Source organism: Dendrobates tinctorius, unplaced genomic scaffold (assembly GCF_039654945.1).
Source record: "Dendrobates tinctorius isolate UK_male_01 unplaced genomic scaffold, ASM3965494v1 ptg000155l, whole genome shotgun sequence".
Taxonomy (NCBI): domain Eukaryota; kingdom Metazoa; phylum Chordata; class Amphibia; order Anura; family Dendrobatidae; genus Dendrobates; species Dendrobates tinctorius.
In genome coordinates this window covers 13,635,174-13,655,219 of record NW_027361822.1, presented here as the reverse complement: position 1 = coordinate 13,655,219, position 20,046 = coordinate 13,635,174, and the positions used below count along the sequence as shown (strand labels likewise).

The following is a 20,046-nucleotide window of genomic DNA, read 5'->3' as shown; positions in this document are numbered from 1 at the left end:
TGGATACATAAGCTGGACACTTTAGCCCCTAGAGGGCTTAATAGAGAAATAGACTGGCTTATATAATGACTAATAACCTTTTTTCTGTTATTTTGCAGACTCGTTAGTACACTATAACCCTAGGTGAGTTTGCTCCGCCCACTGGACTGTCTCAAATTGAGTTATTTACACTCCCTTTAGAGCTCCATCTACCCACCATGTGTGTATATATTATATATATATATGTATGTGTGTCCATACAAATACATGCATAAGGAATTTTACACGAGCTTATAGTGTTTTTGCTTACTTTTTGTTCATTTACCTCCATTTACCATCTTCTATTTTTTATTTTTCCTTTTTATTTTTTATTTTAATTATCATTATTTTTTTACCTTTTTCATATGTGTCCAGATGCCTCATTAATTACACTCATGCATTTTTTACTTATTACCGCATCTTGATTAATGTTATATCCACTTAGTCTAGATCCTGCACATAATGTTAGCATTACCCCTCTTTGCCTATCACCAGGGCAACCGCTGTGTACATACAGCTCAAGGGTATAGTCCTTAGACATGCGCAGTGCTTACATTAAGACAGCGCGACATCACTTCCGGTTCAGAGGTTTCACTTCCGGTCGCGCGCTGCCACCGGGTTCTCATATAAATACCACCTAACCCTGATGGACATAGCATGACGCCATTTCAGCTAGGCGTGGGAGCACCGCTGTATAGCACCCTATCAACAGGTATTGTACACAAGTCCTTTTTGGATAGCGCTATGTAGGGATGCTTTAGCAACCAACTGTCAGCAAATAAGGTACACGCTATATATAGCACATGTCATCCCATGGGAGCATTGCTATCATTTAAACATGCATGTAGCAACTTTCATTTCCTTATGTGCTGTATCACACTACACAGTACAATGCGTACTTAGAATTGTATGGACATCATGGACTATATATTGCCCATCATGGGGATCAACTTATCACATCCCCTCTATAGCACATTTGTATTATAGCAACACACTATACTCCCCTTATTCTGATGGCCTGTTGTATGACCTTCTAGAGACAGTAGGGTATCTACACATAAGAATCTACTAACCATGATTTTGACAATTCCTTTCAGTCATCTTTCTTGGGCTATTCTCTTGGGAGTTCTATTCCTCTTTATTCAAAGATCCGAATTTCAATTCAGGTAATCCCTTTTCTCCTATTCTACCTAAGATGGTGCTAGTTTACTGAGACTTGTCTTCTTGTATATCCATGTTTTCCATGTATATTTGTATATATCTTGTATATATTTTTACTACTGTAATATATTGGGATTATTTTGAATTTTGTATGGTGTTGTAATCTCCTCTCTCTATGTTTACATTTTCTGATGGATTTCTTTTTATTTGCAGCGATAAAAGTGATAAAGGCTCGGACTGAGCCGAAATGTCGTGTTAATTATATCGCTTCTACTTCGTGCTGTATATTCTTGTTTGGCTCCCACATGTTTTGTATATAATAAAATGAGCACTTGTTTGCATAAACCCCTCTGAGTGTGCGGTGAATTAGATTATTATTGGTAATAGGACCTACTGGTCCGTTACACCTGCACCTCGCTATTGGACTTGAGTGCACGCTAACCTCCTGGTTACTCCCAAATGTTCGACCTGTTGCACCTGGTCCAGAAATAGCTGCAGCCCGAGTCTTCTACACCTGCGCAGATGGTAGAGCGAGTGGTGATGGATCAGTTTGTGCATTCTCTCCCGAGACCCCTACAGACTTGGGTTGCCCAGGGTGATCCCCAAAATGCCGATGAACTGGTTGGGCTGGTCGAGAGATACCAGGGAATGGAAGGTTCCTTGGGGAAGCAGCCCATTCCGTATTGGGAATCCCAGCAGGGGGCGGCGTCACAAAAAGGGGTGGCGCTTCTTAGGTCAAAAGGGGCGGGGGAGGAGGTGCCCAAGGTCCCCATGGGTGATATTATTTGCTGGAAGTGCCACGGGCCAGGACATATAGCTGCCCGTTGTCCCCAGACCACCGAGCAGATGGACTGCAGCATGGGACGCCATTCATACTATGCATATCCAGCTGGCAGTGTGAACTCGCCACCTAACGAGGGAACACAAGCGTGTCCCGTGAAGGTGAACGGTCGAGCAGCAATGGCGCTTCTGGACTCCGGGAGCTTGGTGACCCTTGTAAGGGCCAGTTTTCCTCTCAACCTACTCCCGGGTAAAAGGGTTGGCGTTCGGTGCATACATGGCGATGCAAAAGACTACCCTATGGCCAGGTTGCACATTGAAACAGTGCATGGCACAGAGTCCCATGAAGTTGGCGTCATTCGGGACTTGTTGCATCTGATAAACGAGGAGGGGGTGTCGCATTGTATGTTAGAAACGCGTATATCTGCACAGAGATTGAAGCTTCAGAGACTGGGAGTTCTGTGGAAACTGTTTGGGTAAGAATACAAGGACAGAACAATGGAAAGGACACCATTGTAGGCATTTACTACAGGCCGCCTGTGCAACCTGAAGCTATGGATGAACTCTTTATGCATCAAATGGCCAAGTTCTCCAAAAAATATGACATAGTTGTCATGGGAGATTTCAACTATCCAGACATTTGTTGGGAATCTCTCTCAGGCAAAACTAACAGGTCAAGGAAATTCTTATCCTCTCTTGCTGACAACTTTATCTTCCAAAAGGTAAGGGAGAAAACAAGGGGAACTGCTACTTTGGATCTAATCCTTATAAACAGGGAGGAAATGGTTGAGGAGGTAAAAGTGGCTGGGACCCTAGGAGGTAGCGACCATGCTATTTTAGAATTTTGGATAACTAGAGGCGGAAGACCTGTGAAGACTCAGACGTCAAGGTTAGATTTCAGAAAGGCAGATTTTAAGGGATTCAGAAAGAGAATTGGAGGGATCCAATGGCTGGATATCCTTAAAGACAAAAATGTCCAGGAAGGATGGGAAATCTTGAAAAATGAAATTCTCAAAGCACAGTTGTTAACAATTCCGAAAAGAGGGAAGAATAGGAAGCAGTTAAGGAAACCAGGATGGATGAACACAGAACTTAAGCACATGCTAAAAAGGAAGAAAAAAATGTTTATAAAATGGAAAGAGGGAGGCATATCTAAAGAAGAATATAATGCTGTCTGCAGAACCTGCAGGGCACAAATCAGATTACCTAAAGCTGAAAATGAATTGAGGCTTGCAAGAGATGTCAAAAGCAATAATAAAGGATTTTGGGGATATGTCAAAAGTAAAAGAAAAGTCAAAGATGCCATAGGATTTTTACAGGATGAAAATGATGAAATGGTAAGACAGGATGTTGAGAAGGCTGAACTTTTAAATTCCTATTTTGCATCTGTTTTCTCTCAGAAAGGAAATGTAACATCAACTGTTATTCACTGTCCTATTAAGGGAATAGAAGAATCCAGGATATCTATAAACAGAAAGATAGTGAGGAAACACTTAGCTAGCCTAAATGAATTCAAGTCTCCAGGTCCAGATGAATTACACCCCAGAGTACTGAAGGAGATAGCAGAAGAAATTTTTGAACCCCTCTCTATAATCTTTGAAAATTCTTGGAGAACAGGAGAAGTGCCAGAAGACTGGAGAAGAGCAAATGTTGTTCCTATCTTCAAAAAGGGGAAGAAGGTGGACCCAGGTAACTATAGGCCGGTGAGTCTGACTTCTATACCAGGAAAGATCTTTGAACAAATTATTAAACAACATGTATGTCAATACCTGGATAAGAATGCAGTGATTAAACAGAGTCAGCATGGGTTTGTAACTAATAAGTCATGTCAGACTAACTTAATTTCCTTCTATGACGGTATCACTGATTGGGTGGATCAAGGAAATGCTGTAGATATAGTATATCTTGACTTCAGCAAAGCATTTGACAAAGTCTCTCATACAATCCTTATTGAAAAAATGATTAAGTATGGAATGGACAAGGCAACTGTTAGGTGGATTCATAACTGGCTTAGTGATCGGACCCAAAGAGTGGTCGTAAATGGCTGCACATCCAGTTGGAAGAATGTCTCAAGTGGGGTACCACAGGGCTCTGTCCTGGGCCCTGTATTGTTCAACATCTTTATCAACGATTTAGATGAAGGAATTGAGGGTAAACTGATTAAATTTGCTGATGACACAAAGCTAGGAGGGATAGCTAATACTAGAGAAGAGAGAGAGAGGATTCAAAAAGATTTAAATAAACTGGAGAAGTGGGCAGCAACTAACAGAATGGTTTTTAACAGGGAGAAATGCAAAGTACTACATCTGGGCAATAAAAATGGAAAAAGCATATATAGAATGGGAGGAATAGGGCTGTGACAGCACATATGAAAAAGACTTGGGTATACTAATAGATCACAGACTGAATATGAGTCAACAGTGTGATGCAGCAGCAAAAAAGGCAAATGCAATTCTAGGATGTATTAACAGAAGCATACAGTCTAGATCACGTGAAGTCATTATTTCCCTCTACTCCTCTTTGGTCAGACCTCATCTGGAATATTGTGTCCAGTTTTGGGCACCACATTTTAAAAAAGACATCAACAAACTGGAGCAAGTTCAGAAAAGAGCGACCAGAATGGTGACCGGTCTGCAAACCCTGTCTTATGAGGAAAGGTTGCAGGATTTGGGAATGTTTAGTTTGCAAAAGAGAAGACTGAGAGGAGACTTAATAGCTGTCTACAAATATCTAAAGGGCTGTCACATTGTAGAAGGATCAACTTTATTCTCATTTGCACAAGGAAAGACTAGAAGCAATGGGATGAAACTGAATGGGAAGAGACACAGATTAGATATTAGAAAAAACTTTTTGACAGTTAGAGTGATCAATGAGTGGAACAGGCTGCCACGAGAAGTGGTGAGTTCTCCTTCAATGGAAGTCTTCAAACAGAGGCTGGACAGACATCTGACTGGGATGATTTAGCGAATCCTGCTTTGAGCAGGGGGTTGGACCAGATGGCCCAGGAGGTCCCTTCCAACTCTACGATTCTATGATTCTATGATAATTATAGGCCGGGATTTCTGTCTGTTTTGGGATCTGTGGGGTAATGGTTCTGAGATTGCTAGCAAGAGCAGGGAACCCATGAACTCTAATAAGGTATTACCACCATCAGAGGCAGACGGGTTTCCTTTATGTGTCCTTGTTGGGGATGAGGAGGAAGGGTCCCCTGTATCTGACATTCTGGAGTTAGGGGTGGCCGGTGAGAATTTTGGGACTGCCCAACATAGGGACCCCACGCTGAGGAAAGCTTTTAACAATGTCACCGTCATAAATGGTGTTGTACAAGAGCCAGGAGCAGACACAAGGTTTCCCTATTTTATGTTGAGTGGGGAATTGTTATACCAGGTCACGAAAATAAGGGAGGAGGTGGTAGAGCAGTTAATAATACCAGGCCCCTATAGAAAGTGTTGGACATGGCCCACTCACACATCTTGGAGGGACACCTGGGGGTGGAAAAAACGCAGGAACGGATTGTACAGAGGTTCTATTGGCCTGGGTGTCACCGGGAAATAGCAAACTATTGCAGGTCCTGCTTGACATGTCAGTTAACTGCCCCACATCTCATTTTCGGAGCCCCCTTGTGCCACTGCACATTATTGAGGTGCCATTTGAGCATTTGAGAGAATTGCCATGGATTTGGTCAGTCCCTTAGTTAAATCAGTTCGGGGCCATCAGTACATATTAGCCATCCTGGACTATGCCACACGCTATGCTGAGGCAATTCCCCTGAGAAACTCCTCCGCGAAGAGTATAGCCCGCGAGCTGGTCCATGTGTTTTCCCGGACGGGTTTGCCGAAGGAGATCCTGACCGACCAGGGGACACCTTTTATGAGCAAGGTGATGAGGGAATTGTGCAGAGTCCTGCAAATCTCCCAGTTGAGGACTTCAGTGTACCATCCGCAGTCAGATGGCCTTGTTGAGAGGTTTAACAAGACACTGAAGAGCATGCTAAGAAAAGGCATAGAGAAAGATGGTAGAAACTGGGATTGTCTCTTACCGTATCTGCTGTTTTCTATCCGTGAAGTCCCCCAGGCTTCCACAGGGTTCTCGCCCTTCAAGCTACTATAAGGCCAACATCAGCGAGGTCTCCTAGATATAGCTAAGGAAATCTGAGAAGCCGAAGTCACGCCCCACAGAAGCATCATTGAGCAAGTGGCACTGATGCAGCAGAGGGTTGCGAAGGTGATGCCCATTGTTAAAGAACATCTCCGCCAGGCACAAGAGGCTCAGGCCAGGGTCTACAACTGGACAGAAAGAGTGAGGCAGTTCAAGAAAGAGTGAGGCAGTTCAACCCGGGGGACCAAGTTCTCGTGCTAATCCCGACAGTGAAGAGTAGGTTCTTGGCCAAGTGGCAAGGGCCGTATGAGGTGATGGAGAAGCTTGGAGACGTAAACTACAAGATCCACCAACCTGGAAGACGGAAGCCATACCAGGTTTACCATGTCATCCTTATCAAGCCGTGGCAAGATAGAGAGCCAGCAGTAACTCCGTGCCTGCTGGGCAACCTAGAAGGGGAGCTTGGAGCAGTTAACATAGCGGAGACGCTATAGAAGGCCCAGAAACAGCAGTGCCGGGAGTTACTCCAAAAAAAACAGGGACCTGTTTTCAGAGTTGCCGGGGTGCACGAAGGTTGTGGAGCACGAAGTTCTGACCGAGCAACATGTGTGGGTGAACGTGAAGCCTTATCGAATTCTTGAGGCCCGTCGAGAGGTAATCTCCAAGGAGGTGCAGCATATGTTGAAGCTCGAGGTCATTGAGGAATCCAAGAGCAGCTGGTCGAGCCCGATTATCCTGGTCCCAAAACCTGATGGTGAATGGAGGTTCTGCAACGATTACCGGAAGCTGAATGAGGTCTCCAAGTTCGACGCTTATCCCATGCCACGCGTTGATGAGCTCATCGAGAGACTTGGACCTGCCAGGTACATAACCACCTTGGATCTGACAAAGGGATATTGGCAGATCCCCATGGCACAGGCAGCCAAGAAGAAGACAGCATTTCCCACACCAGACGGGTGCTTCCAGTATGTCCGGATGAAGTTTGGCCTGCAGGGAGCTCCGGCAACCTTCCAGAGGGCTATGGATAGAATCCTTGCGCCTCATAAGCTATACGCTGCCGCGTACCTGGATGATATCGTCATCTTTACCCCGGACTGGGAGACTCACCTGGAAAAGGTAGGTTCAAGCAGTGTTTGATGCACTAAGAGAGATGGGGTTTACAATAAACCCGAAGAAGTGTGCCTTCGGTAAAGAAGAAGTCAAGTACCTCGGATATGTAGTGGGGCGTGGCGAGAACAAACTCCAAATCAATAAAGTGGAGGCAATTCAAACATGGCCGAGGCCTCTGTCAAAGAAGCAAGTTAAAGCCTTCCTGGGGATCGTGGGATATTACAGGAGGTTCATCCTAAACTTCGCCACAATGGCTGCACCTCTAACTGATCGGCTTAAGGGGACAAAGTCAGTGATGGTCAGATGGTCCGAAGAGGCAGAGTCAGCCTTCCAAGAAATGAAAGGACCTCTATGCAAGCAACCCGTTTTAGTGGCCCCAGACTTTAAGCATGAATTTGTCCTCTAGACAGATGCCTCAGATATCGGGGTAGGAGCAGTCCTTTCCCAAGAGATACGTGGGGAGGAGCATCCTGTTCTCTACTTGAGTAGGAAGTTGTCTTCTTGTGAGAAAAATTACTCAGTTGTAGAGAAGGAGTGTTTGGCCATAAAATGGGCAGTGGATATATTACGGCACTACCTAGTGGGACGGAAGTTTAGATTAATATCCGACTCAGATGAGGGAAAGAAAGGGTAAGAATGCTAGGGTCATCCGCTGGTTCTTAGCCCTACAAGACTTCAGCTTCCATGTAGAGCATAGGGCCGGGAAGCTACATGGGCATGCCGATGCCCTCTCAAGAATCGCTTGCCTGGTAGGTGAAAGTGCCAAGCCCCATGGCTTTAGGTAGAGGGGGGAGGTATGTGGCATGGCTACGGGTTGTATAATCGATGGGAGATATATGGCTCATAGATGGCTTGTCTCCATAATGTAAGCCATAACAGGTATTGCTGTATTATTGTTTTGCAAGGACCTGTGGTGAGGTCACAGTCACGTGACCAGTCAGCTGCTGGGTTCGTGGGTGTGACTACACACTTATAATGTGGCCTGCTCCTGAACCAGGCAGCTGTATGTGAGGAGGGACAAGCCTCCTGTGCGTGCTGAGGCTCCAAGACAGAGCCGGAAAGAATGGACATTTGTTTTTTTTTCTCTTGAGCGGAAGGCTGTTTCTTTTGGTGATCTGCTGCTTTGGTTTATGAAGCAATAAACCCTATGAACTTTACATGGAACGTGCCTCCTGATTGTCTCCCGCTGCACCTGAGCGAGTGAAATCCCTACACATGCTCCAAACACACAGATACCAAATGTAAATTTTTGGTGAAGAATCAACAAGTGGGACACAATTGTGAAGTTGAACGAAATTTATTGGTTATTTTAAATTTTTGTGGAAAGTCAAAAACTGAAAAGTGGGGCGTGCAATATTATTCGGCCCCCTTAACGTAATACTTTGTTGCGCCACCTTTTGCTGCGATTACAGCTGCAAGTCGCTTGGGGTATGTCTCTATCAGTTTTGTACATCGAGAAACTGAAATTCCTGCCTATTCTTCCTTGCCAAACAGCTCGAGCTCAGTGAGGTTGGATGGAGATCGTTTGTGAACAGCATTTTTCAGCTCTTTCCACAGATTCTCGATTGGATTCAGGTCTGGACTTTGACTTGGCCATTCTAACACCTGGATACATTTATTTGTGAACCATTCCATTGTAGATTTTGCTTTATGTTTGGGATCATTGTCTTGTTGGAAGAAAAATCTCCGTCCAAGTCTCAGGTCTTTTGCAGACTCCAAAAGGTTTTCTTCAAGAATGGTCCTGTATTTGGCTCCATCCATCTTCCCATCAATTTTAACCATCTTCCCTGTCCTTGCTGAAGAAAAGCAGGCTCCAACCATGATGCTGCCACCATCAGGTTTGACAGTGGGGATAGTGTGTCCAGGGTGATAAGCTTTGTTGCCTTTACACCAAACATATCATTTGGCATTCTTGCCAAAAAGTTCAATTTTAGTTTTATCTGACCAGAGCACCTTCTTCCACATGTTTGGTGTGTCTCCCAGGTGGCTTGTTGCAAACTGTAAACTACACTTTCTTGCCACTCTTCCATAAAGGCCAGATTTGTGCAGTGAACGACTGATTGTTGTCCTATGGACAGACTGTCCCACCTCAGCTGTAGATCTCTGCAGTTCATCCAGAGTGATCATGGGCCTCTTGGCTGAATCTCTGATCAGTCTTCTCCTTGTTTGAGATGAAAGTTTAGAGGGACGGCCGGGTCTTGGTAGATTTACAGTGGTATGATACTCCTTCCATTTCAATATGATCGCTTGCACAGTGCTCCTTGGGAAGTTTTGGAAATCATTTTGTATCCAAATCCAGCTTTAAACTTCTCCATAACAGTATCACGGACCTGCCTGTTGTGTTCCTTGGTCTTCATGATGCTCTCTGTGCTTCAAACAGAACCCTGAGACTATCACAGAGCAGGTGCATTTATACGGAGGAGACTTGATTACACACAGGTGGATTATAGTTATCATCAATAGTCATTTACGACAACAATGGATCATTCAGAGATCCACAATGAACTTCTAGAGTGAGTTTGCTGAACTGAAAGTTAAGGGGCCGAATAATATTGCATGCCCCACTTTTCAGTATTTTAATTTCCACAAAAATTTAAAATAACCAATAAATTTTGTTCAACTACACAATTGTGTTCCACTTGTTGTTGATTCTTCACCAAAGATTTACATTTGGTATCTTTATGTTTGAAGCATGATAAGTGGGAAAAGGTGGAAAAGTTCCAGGGGGCCGAATATTTTCGCAAGGCACTGTATATACATACAAATCTACCTACTGCGGCTGACTTATTTGAGCTATACACAGCGGTTACAGTATATTAAACACAGTGGTATCACCTATATAACATACATACCACAGTCGCAGTTTCACCTATATAATATACTAGCTGAAGAGCCCGACGTTTCCCGGGCATAGTAACTAACTGTGGTTAGTTATAACAAGTTATAATGATTATCCTCCATCCCATAGTCCCGTGCCCATATACCCAACATACATTTCCTCCATCCCATAGTCACATGTCCATATACTCAAAATACATATCATCCATCCCATAGTCCAATGCCCATATATACCCATCACATCCTCCATCCCATAGTCCAGTTCCCGTATACCCATCACACATCCTCTATCCCATAGTCCAGTGCCCATATACCATCCCACATCCTCCATCCCATAGTCCCATGCCCATATACACATCCTCTATCCCATACTGTAGTCCAGTGCCCAATTACTCATTAGACATCCTCCATCCCATAGTCTAGTGCCCATATACCCATCACACATCGTCCATCCCATAGTCCAGTGCCCATATATCCATCATATATATCCTCCATCCCATAGTCCCGTGTCCATATACCCATCACACATCCTCCATCCCATAGTCCCGTTGTTAGTTATAACAAATTATAATTATCCTCCATTCCGTAGTCCAGTGCCCATATACCCATCATACATATCCTCCATCCCCTAGTCCCGTGCCCATATACCCATCATACATATCCTCCATCCCATAGTCTTGTGCCCATATAAACATCATACATATCCTCCATCCCATAGTCCCGTGCCCATATACCCATCATACATAGCCTCCATCCCATAGTCCTGTGCCCATATACCCATCACACATCCTCCATCCCATAGTCCAGTTCCCATATACCCATCACACATCCTCCATCCCATAGTCCCATGCCCATCACACATTTTCTATCCCATAGTTCAGTGCCCATATACCCATCACAAATCCTCCATCCCATAGTCCAATGACCATATGCCAAACATACATCCTCTATCCCATAGTCCCGTGCCCATATACCCATCACATATCCTCCATCCCATATTCCCGAGCCGGGTGGCGCTGAGCAGGGAGTTCCTGGAGATGTGCTATTATGTAACCTGGAGGATGCAGACCGGGGACTGGTGAGGAGAGTGATGTTCTGGTACTGTCCAGCGTCAGACAGAGTGAGGCTCAGGCATCCTGTGCGCGCCACAGTGGCGGCCTTTTCAAACTTCTGCACAGGCCCTGATGCACGCGCTCTCCTGCTTGCCTGCACTGACTAGGCTGCAGATGCGCGAGCAAGCACGAACGAGGGCCGCGCTCACACAGGTCGCCACGGCATTGGTTAGTGCCTGCACCAAGAGAGCGCGCGCAACAGGGCCTGTGCAGAAGATTTAAAGGGCCAGCAACCTATTTTGTAGCTCGGAGCCGCCAGCAGCCGGATCCACATTATATGACTGCAGGGCAGCTGCCGCCCTCTGTCTCCCTGCTGCCTGAGGCCAAATGTTCAACCGGCCTCATTATAGGCGCGCCCCTGATGGTACTCCTTAATTTGCTGAGAGATAGCACAAAATTATGGAACCTGATAACTCCCAAAAGAATATTGATGCTCCCCTGATGAGTCTGCCCACATTGGTAGATGAAATGCATTGGGAGGTGTTAGATAGCGCTTACTGTTTGTGTCGGGGGACACTCACTTGGCTGCGATATTGATATGGTCAGACACGGGTTTTTCCACATAAAAACAGTCCATACGGTTTATTTTATACAGCATAAACCGCACCGTAGGTCATGTTGGACATCACATACCTAACTCATAGTCCATAGTACTTCACAATACACGACATTATATGGCAGACTCTAAACACGCCAGAATTCTCACTTCGTCCAGTTGCCGTGGGAGACCGCACGCCGAACAGTTCAGTAACCTCCACGGAACATCACAAGCACCAACAGGTTTTTCCCCAGGTCTGAGGCTACCCCTCAGGAGCTCCTGCTCCAGATGCCAACTCTTTGTTAGTCCTCTCTCCCGGGGAAGCTGCCTTGCTGGGATCACTGTCCTTGTGACCAGGGCACTCCAGATAGTCCAGACCCTCAGAAGGTCAGTAGCTCCCCCAATGCAGGCCATCACAGACTCTGCTCACACATTGCCACTCCGAGTGCTATTCAGGACGTCTGTCCCCTCCTACTCCCAGGATCTCCCAACACACAGGCCTCATCGGGTGCTATTCAGGGATCCAATCCTATTCCCAGGATCTTCCAACACACCGGCCTCACCAGGTCCAAAGCCTACCATGTGCTCTTCAGGAAAGTAGCACACCTTCCAACACCTAGGCCTTCCATGACCTTCCACACAAACCAATCAGATCCTTGCACTCTCCCCCATGTGACCAGACCTCAGGTACATTATATGGTACATAACCACACCCACAGGTGAGGTATGGATCACATGGTCATGACCTCACTACAGGTCTTTTTACACACCCAGCCACACACAGGCTTTACTTTGAGTGTTGAGACACACGCCCCTGGGTGGGTTTGTAGGTGACTGGACCCACCCATCTCTCCAAGTCACCTGGAAGTCTCCCCAATGTAGAACAAAATACCATCAGCAGTAGATCTGCTGATTAACACACGTCTAGGCTTCCATCACAGGGCACCCACCTCTGTGATACATATCGGCCATTTACAACCCTGCCGCTCACCATTTCCCCATCACAATAAAGGAAACGCCTGCATGCATGTCCTGGGAAGCCCATACAGCGCCCCCTAGCTGTCACAGGGGTCACTGCATCATAGAGGGAACTACAAAACACTATAGGGGACAAGACCACACTCGGGTACAGACCTTGTTAGGACAGGAGACTTGGCACGAGGCATAACAGTTAACCTCAAGCATAAGAATAACCCTCCATAGTCCAGTTTTCCCGTATTATACTTCATTTAATCAACGTGTGACAGCTTATTCAGGACATCTATGGGTAAGACTGTACCATTTTATCAATGTGAACTGGTTTCCTGAGCACTTTGATTTGTATTATATGTGTTTATTTACTGTATTTGTTGGTTGGTGTGGAGTCAGACCAAGTATAAACAGGAGCAGAGTGAGGTCGGAGACTCGGGCCTCTCTACCATCAAGAGTACCCAAAGGTCAGGGCTAGTTTGGGGCCCAGTTACAGGGACAGTTTGAGGCCCCCCACCACTACCTAAGACCTTCACAGAGTGACATAAGCATAAAGGCAGAAGCACGCTGGGGACCTACTTTGCTGGGCCGGGGCAGTGAGAATGCTGGCGTCTCTGCATTGAAAGGGAAGGGGACACTATGCATGTGGTGCCAGCCATAGTGCCACATTGTAAATGTCATAGTTATGTGATATTCTAAGCTCAATAACTTTACCTGTTTTTTGTATTCATGTAGTTTTTCCACAAATACATTTCAATTCTCTACATCCATCCACTGACCAATAAACAAGTTAGACTACAGAGAAAGGTCTTCTTATTTTGGAAGACAGTAGAGGCTTATGATGTATGTCACATTGCCCAATGCGTGAACGTGTAAGAAGACAGAACACAGATTCAAAATGGATGGCTCCAGTAAAATTTCTTATATAAATGCTCAAACTAATAGGGACAGTTTTGGGTGGAGGAGCATGCAGTGTTATAGAGGCAGATTTGTGACTTTTCAACGTGATATGGTCAGACTACATCACTGATAAAGCAGTGACAGCCAGAGATGGAGGAGAATCTGTGATTTCTCTGCATTTAGTGATTACTACTCACCTGGGTAGTCGTATGTCTGAATCTCCTCTTTACACCACTCATCACCCCTCACATATGTCTCTGTAGTATTAATATGGGTCAGATATTCTCCCTGAAACAAATATTGTAAAAGTCACAGACAGATGGAGAAGTCACATCTATGATCAGCTCTAATCCTGCCATCTCCACCGTTCTCATTACACAAGTATAAAATATACTAGATTATGGCCGATGCCATCGCATCGGGAGGATGCGATAGCATCACACCTCTTGCCATGTTAACCCTCAACACACACACTCCTCTCGCCTTTCACCATCTCCACTCACGTCCACTCACTCCTTCACTCCACATACAACCCCTTCTCTCACTCCGTCTCTCATACTCACGCCGTCATTGCCGCTGCTCCACGATCCCCGACATCTTCTTCCGCCGGCGCCATCCTGGATCCAGACGTCCTTCCACGCCGGCGACATGTTCTTGCGGCGACGCCATCTTGAGTATCGTGAAATCCCGCGATACTCAAGATGGCGTTGCCGGAAGAACATGTCGCTGGCGTGGACGAAGTCGGGATCCAAAACGGCGTCGGCGAAATCTCGCGAGTTTTCGCCGACGCCATTTTGGATCCCGATGTCGTCCTCGCCGGCGACATGTTCTTGCGGCGACGCCATCTTGAGTATCGCGGGATTTCGCCGATCCAAAATGGCGTCGCCGCAAGAACATGTCGCCGGCATGGAGGACGTCTGGATCCAGGATGGCGCCGGCGGAAGAATATGTCGGGGATCGGGGATCAGCAGCGATGACAGCGTGAGTATGAGAGACGGAGTGAGAGAAAGGGTCGTATGTGGAGTGAAAGAGTGAGTGGACGTGAGTGGAGATGGTGAAAGGTGATTGGAGTGGTGTGTTGAGGGTTAACATGGAAAGAGGTGTGCGGTGACGTCACCGGTTACAACTGGACGGAAGTTGTTACAACCGGAAGCTGCTTAGGACATTTATTATTATAGATAATACTGGTGGATAAAACAAGACTGAGCACAAGACCTTCACAGCCGTCTACATATCATAGGGGAGATCTCATGACACCTTCTCTCCATCTACCTGATGATCCTGAGGAACATTGGGATTTTCTTGCTTAAAGTCCTGTGGAAGAAGAGGACGGGGACATCTCTCTGGTGTTGTCCTCTCACTGGATAGAACTGGAGCAAACACATACATGGAGTGAATTCATTCTTTCCATACAGATAATTATAGGCCGTGTGTATTTAGTCCTGTCTATTACCTGGTGATGTGAGGGGCTGGGGAACCTCCATCATGACGTCCTTGTACAGATCTTTATGTTCTTCTAAATACTCCCACTCCTCCATGGAGAAATAGACGGTGATATCCTGACACCTTATAGGAACCTGACACATACAATGATACCGTCATCACCCTCGATCCATTCACAGCGTTACTGTATAATGTCCCAGCATTCCCAGCAGTGTCACCTCTCCAGTCAGCAGCTCAATCATCTTGTAGGTCAGTTCTTGGATCTTCTCTTCATTGATGTCCTCATATATAAGGGGGTGAGGTGGAGGCCCAGTAATAGGGTTCGGGGTTCTTCCCCATCTATTAGACAATGGGGTCTGACAGCGCTCACTAGAGGTCTTCTTCACTACTGTGTAATCCTGGTTATGGAGAGACACATTAATAAATCTCACTACAGACATTTCCAGAGTCCTCACCTCTCCAGTTCTGTCCATCTGTTATTCCCATAGATAAGAATGATGTAATGTGACGTCATCAGAATCTCTCACCTCTCCAGTAAGCCGGAAGAGGATCTCTAGGGTGAGGTGTAATATCCTCTCCGCCATCTTCTCATTGTGAATATTCAGCCTTGCCGGGTCAATCATGAAATGTCTCTTCCATAGAAGATCTCCACTGAGAGGATCCACTATTATATGGACCTAAATTGGAAGAAGGTGACAATGTAATATCATAAAGATCTCATGTAATAACACAAATTCCAGGAGATAATAACAGGAATATATGAGGAGGTAGAACGTGTAGATGTTGTATTCTCAGATCGTATAAACTAGAATATCATATATATCACCCACTTGCTGCACTCATGGCCTAGATGTGACTGTAAAAGGGGGTCTCCAGTCACATCTATGATCAGCTCTAATCCTGCCATCTCCACTGTTCTCATTACACAAGTATAAAACATATAATACTGGCGGTTACTTACTCTAAAATTTGTTTCTCGTAGTCTTCATTCGCGGACACACAATCATGGGACAGTCTGCTGCCACTATTATTGCATTTAAATAAAATTGGCTCCTCCCCAGCAGACTATACCTCGCCTGCTGGAGCCAGGCTTCCTCAGTTTAATGAGAAAGCAGTAGGAGGGGAAAAGAAAAGAATTGAGTCAAGAATAAACATAACTGTACTCCCAAACGGGCAACCAATGGATGATTGCCAATGAAGACTACGAGAAACAAATTTTACAGTAAGTAAAAAATGTATTTTCCTCATTTGTCTTATTGGGGACACAGAATCATGGGACATCCTAAAGCTGTCCCTAGTGATATAGTATTAAATATAATGACGTTACCACCTAGCTTTCTGACGTAACTCAAGCAGAAGTCTGGTCTACTGCCATCTGCAATATCGTCCTACCAAGACTTGCAACTGCTGAGGCAAAAGTGTGCACCCTGTTAGGCTATGTACCCACGTTGCAGAAATGCTGCGGAAATTTCCGCAACATTTCCGCACTCCCGCCGCAGGTAAAACGCATGCGAATTTGCATGCATTTTTTCCTGCGGAAAACAAGCGTTTTTCGCTTGCGGAATGCTTGCGCATTCCAAGAGATTAGCATCGCTTGGAATGTGATAAGTAGGATGTTAAAATAATTAAAAAAATAAAAAATATTGTTATACTCACCCCCGATCTGCTCTGCGGCGCTCCCGGCATCTTCCGGTCCCAGTAATGCTTCGCGCAAAGCATTACTGGGACCAAAAGATGCCGGGAGCGTGGTGAGAGGCGGTAAGGACTCCGGGGGTCGCCGGAGGGTGAGTATATCACTATATTTTATTCTATTTTTTACAGGATTATGGTACCCAGGGCCTGGAGGACAGTCTCCTTTCCTCCAGGCCCTGGGTACCATCCGCACATGAGACATTCACTTTACGCATGGTGGGCATGGCCACATGCGTAAACTGAGTGTTTCACTGCAATCCTATGGGTGTTGAATCACCGCGATTCCACAAAAAGAATGGGCATGCTGTGAATTTTTTCACTATGCGTTTCCGCAGCGGAAAAATCGGCAGCATTAGCGCAGCATTGCGGAATCCCATAGGATTGCATGGAATGTGTTTTTTTTGCGTTTTCACTGCGAAACTGCAAAGCTGATGCCTGCTGAACCGCCCAGAAAGCACCTACCGCTCGCATAGGGTGCGCCCTAATCCTAAATGAGGCAACCCTTTCCCTTGCCTTACAGGCCTGGATAATAACCATCTTGATCCAGCAGGGAATGGTTGCTTTAGAAGAGGCCCCTACAAGGGCCCTGTGGTATAACAAAAAAAATCAGAATGCATGAATGAGACAGTATCCGATAAATGTTACCTTATGGCTCTAACAGCGTCCAACCTATGCAGAGCCTTCTCAATAGGATGAGATGGTGCCGGACAAAAGGAAGGTAAAATTATATCTTGATTAAGGTGAACACTCGAAACTACCTTTGGGAGAAAAGATGGAACTGACCTCAACAGTAACTCATCCGGATGAAGAATAAGGTAAGGGGCGCAACAACAAGACAAAGCCACAAGCTCCGAGACCCTCCTAATAGAAGTGATGGCTATAAGGAAAGCTACCTTATAAGAAAGAAAAAGTGTAGAGATCTCTCTGACAGACTCAAAAGGCAGAGACAGAAAAGCCTCTGAAACAAGATTCATATCCTAAGGGTCCAGGGGAGCCCGGTGGTTTAACATGTACCACTCCCTGAAGAAAAGTCTGGGGTATAGAGGTCAAATCCTCCTGGAACAGAACAGGGTAGATAAGGAAGTAAAGCGTCGGACACCCTTCTAATCCGGACTCTTAAGAAGGAGAGTAGCACTAGAGAGGAAAAAGATATTGGTGACGTACTAGTAGACTCATATAAATGAAAACAGGCCCTTCAAGTACGATGGTAAACTCGCACAATGAGGATGGCTTCCAAGCTCTTATCATAGACTTGATGACTGACTCAGCCAGACCTGCTGTTCTCAAAATTGCAGCTTCAGCAGCCACGCTGTCAAATTGAGCGCCCGTGATATTCAGATGGAACAATGAACCCTGGGACAGAAGGTCTGGAAGAGCTCATGGGACATCCGCCAGGAGATTGGCCTTGGAGGGTCTGGTATTTGGATGTGATCAATCTGGAGCAATGAGAATGACTGGAACGCATTCTGACGTGATCTCCTTGAGAAGTCTGTGCAAAATTGCTAGAGGTGGAAAAAGATGAGGCAGAGTGAACTGGGACCAAGGGATTACCAGGGTGTCTACGGCGATCGCTGGGGGTCCCAGGAACTTGTCACAAATCTTGGCACCTTGTGATTTAACCTGGATGCCATTAGACCTGGCAACAAATATGACTGAACACCTCTCTGCTGCTCACTCTACTCCAGGTAACTCCAAGTGTCAGAATATTGCTCCCCAGTCAGACAGGTTGGTATCCATGGTGAGCACATGCCTCTTAAAGGGAAGGTGCCATAAAAAAAAATTCCGCAATTGAAAAAATGTAAAGAATTAATGTTTACATTTTCTTAAAAAAATTTTTTCATATGCTTATAATTTAGTAAAATATGAAAAATAATTTTAAAAGTTTAGGTATTTCCACTTTTAAACACTAGGAGGGGCAGCTACTGAAATTTGACACAAAAACCTAGTGTACAACTAGCTCACATTACTGCACTGCAATAAAAATGGGCCGAGTCTGCTGACATGCGTGTGATGTCACTCCTCTCCTCCCCTCCTGGGTGTTTGCTAAAAGATGACATTTAGGATCACAGTGCGGAGCCATTTTGCTGGTGACTGCAAAGTTATACTGACAAGTAGACGGTCACCGAGGATGGCAGGCAGCAAGGATTCTGGGAGATATATGGTGGAGGGAGCAGAGTGACAGCAGCACAGAGTATTTCAGGAGAACAGTGTGCTGGTTTATGAGGGGTCACAGAAAGATATATGGTGGAAGGAGCAGAGTGACAGCAGCACAGAGTATTTCAGGAGAACAGTGTGCTGGTTTATGGGGGGGGGGGGGGGGGGGTCACAGATGGAGACATATGGGGGAATGAGCAGGGTGACCGCAGCACAGAGTATTTCAGGAGAGCAGTGTGCTGGTCTATAGGGGTCACAGAGGGGGATATATGGTGGAAGGAGCAGAGTGAAAGCAGCACAGAGTATTTCAGGAGAACAGTGTGCTGGTAAATGGGGGGGGATGTGCTCACACTCATGCTCACACTCGCTCACTTTGACACTCACGCTGATTCTCACACTCACACGCGTCTCAAATCTAAATTGACTGATAAAAGAGTGACAATACACTGCTGTGCAAATTAATTGGGACAAAGCATTTTTTTAAGTAAAATCGTAAGATGGTTACCAGTCAGTGATTCAAACCAGTTTTAACTGCTTTGAACAGGCACTCACACCTGTTCAAAGCAATTAAAACTGGTTTGAATCACTGACTGGTAACCAACTTTCGATTTTACTTAAAAAAATGCTTTGTCACAATTAATTTGCACAGCATTGTAGCTCCCCCTCCCCACACAACCATTAGAGAGGCTGATAAATAACATGTAATATCCAGAAATAGTCAATTTTACAGCGGAAGTGGAAAACCTGATGATATAATTTGCAGATTTCATGTCTGACATTGGAATAATAGATATATTAAGCACCTCCGGAGCATTGGCCGCGCTCCTCCACGATGCATTGCGCCCTGTCAGGTGCAGAGCATAGGAACGCCGCTGGTATTCAGCCCAGGAAGGATGTAGAAAATGTAAATATGGAAACAGATTGTTCCCAGAGTCAAAGCCTCGTCTGACAGAAACATTACTGAGCACAGACAGAAGGGATGGGGCGATTATAGGCGCTATAACAGGACAGGTCGTGGTGGCAGTGAGCGTAGCGGGTGCAGAGTAAACCAGCAATGGCCTATGAAGCACACCGGACACCAAGAAGCACAAACAGCTGAATAGAGCTGCGCTGCAATACCAGTCACAGCCTGTAGACAGAGGTGACGCTGTTTTTCTTCAATATAGTACCATCCATCCGCCGCTCACATAATAGAGGATGGCACTGCCTCCCCCCAGCAGCTATAATTGAACT

General features: G+C 45.5%; 1 protein-coding gene across 1 annotated transcript in view; it reads right to left on the bottom strand.

Annotated features, from left to right (window-relative positions):
• LOC141051017 (uncharacterized) overlaps positions 1 to 20,046 on the bottom strand; it is a 104,183-nt gene that overhangs the window by 42,761 nt on the left and 41,376 nt on the right. The window contains 5 exon segments of the mRNA XM_073547806.1: positions 13,722 to 13,812; positions 14,797 to 14,894; positions 14,978 to 15,101; positions 15,186 to 15,365; positions 15,495 to 15,644. Coding sequence (XP_073403907.1) covers positions 13,722 to 13,812; positions 14,797 to 14,894; positions 14,978 to 15,101; positions 15,186 to 15,365; positions 15,495 to 15,644 — 643 coding nt within the window.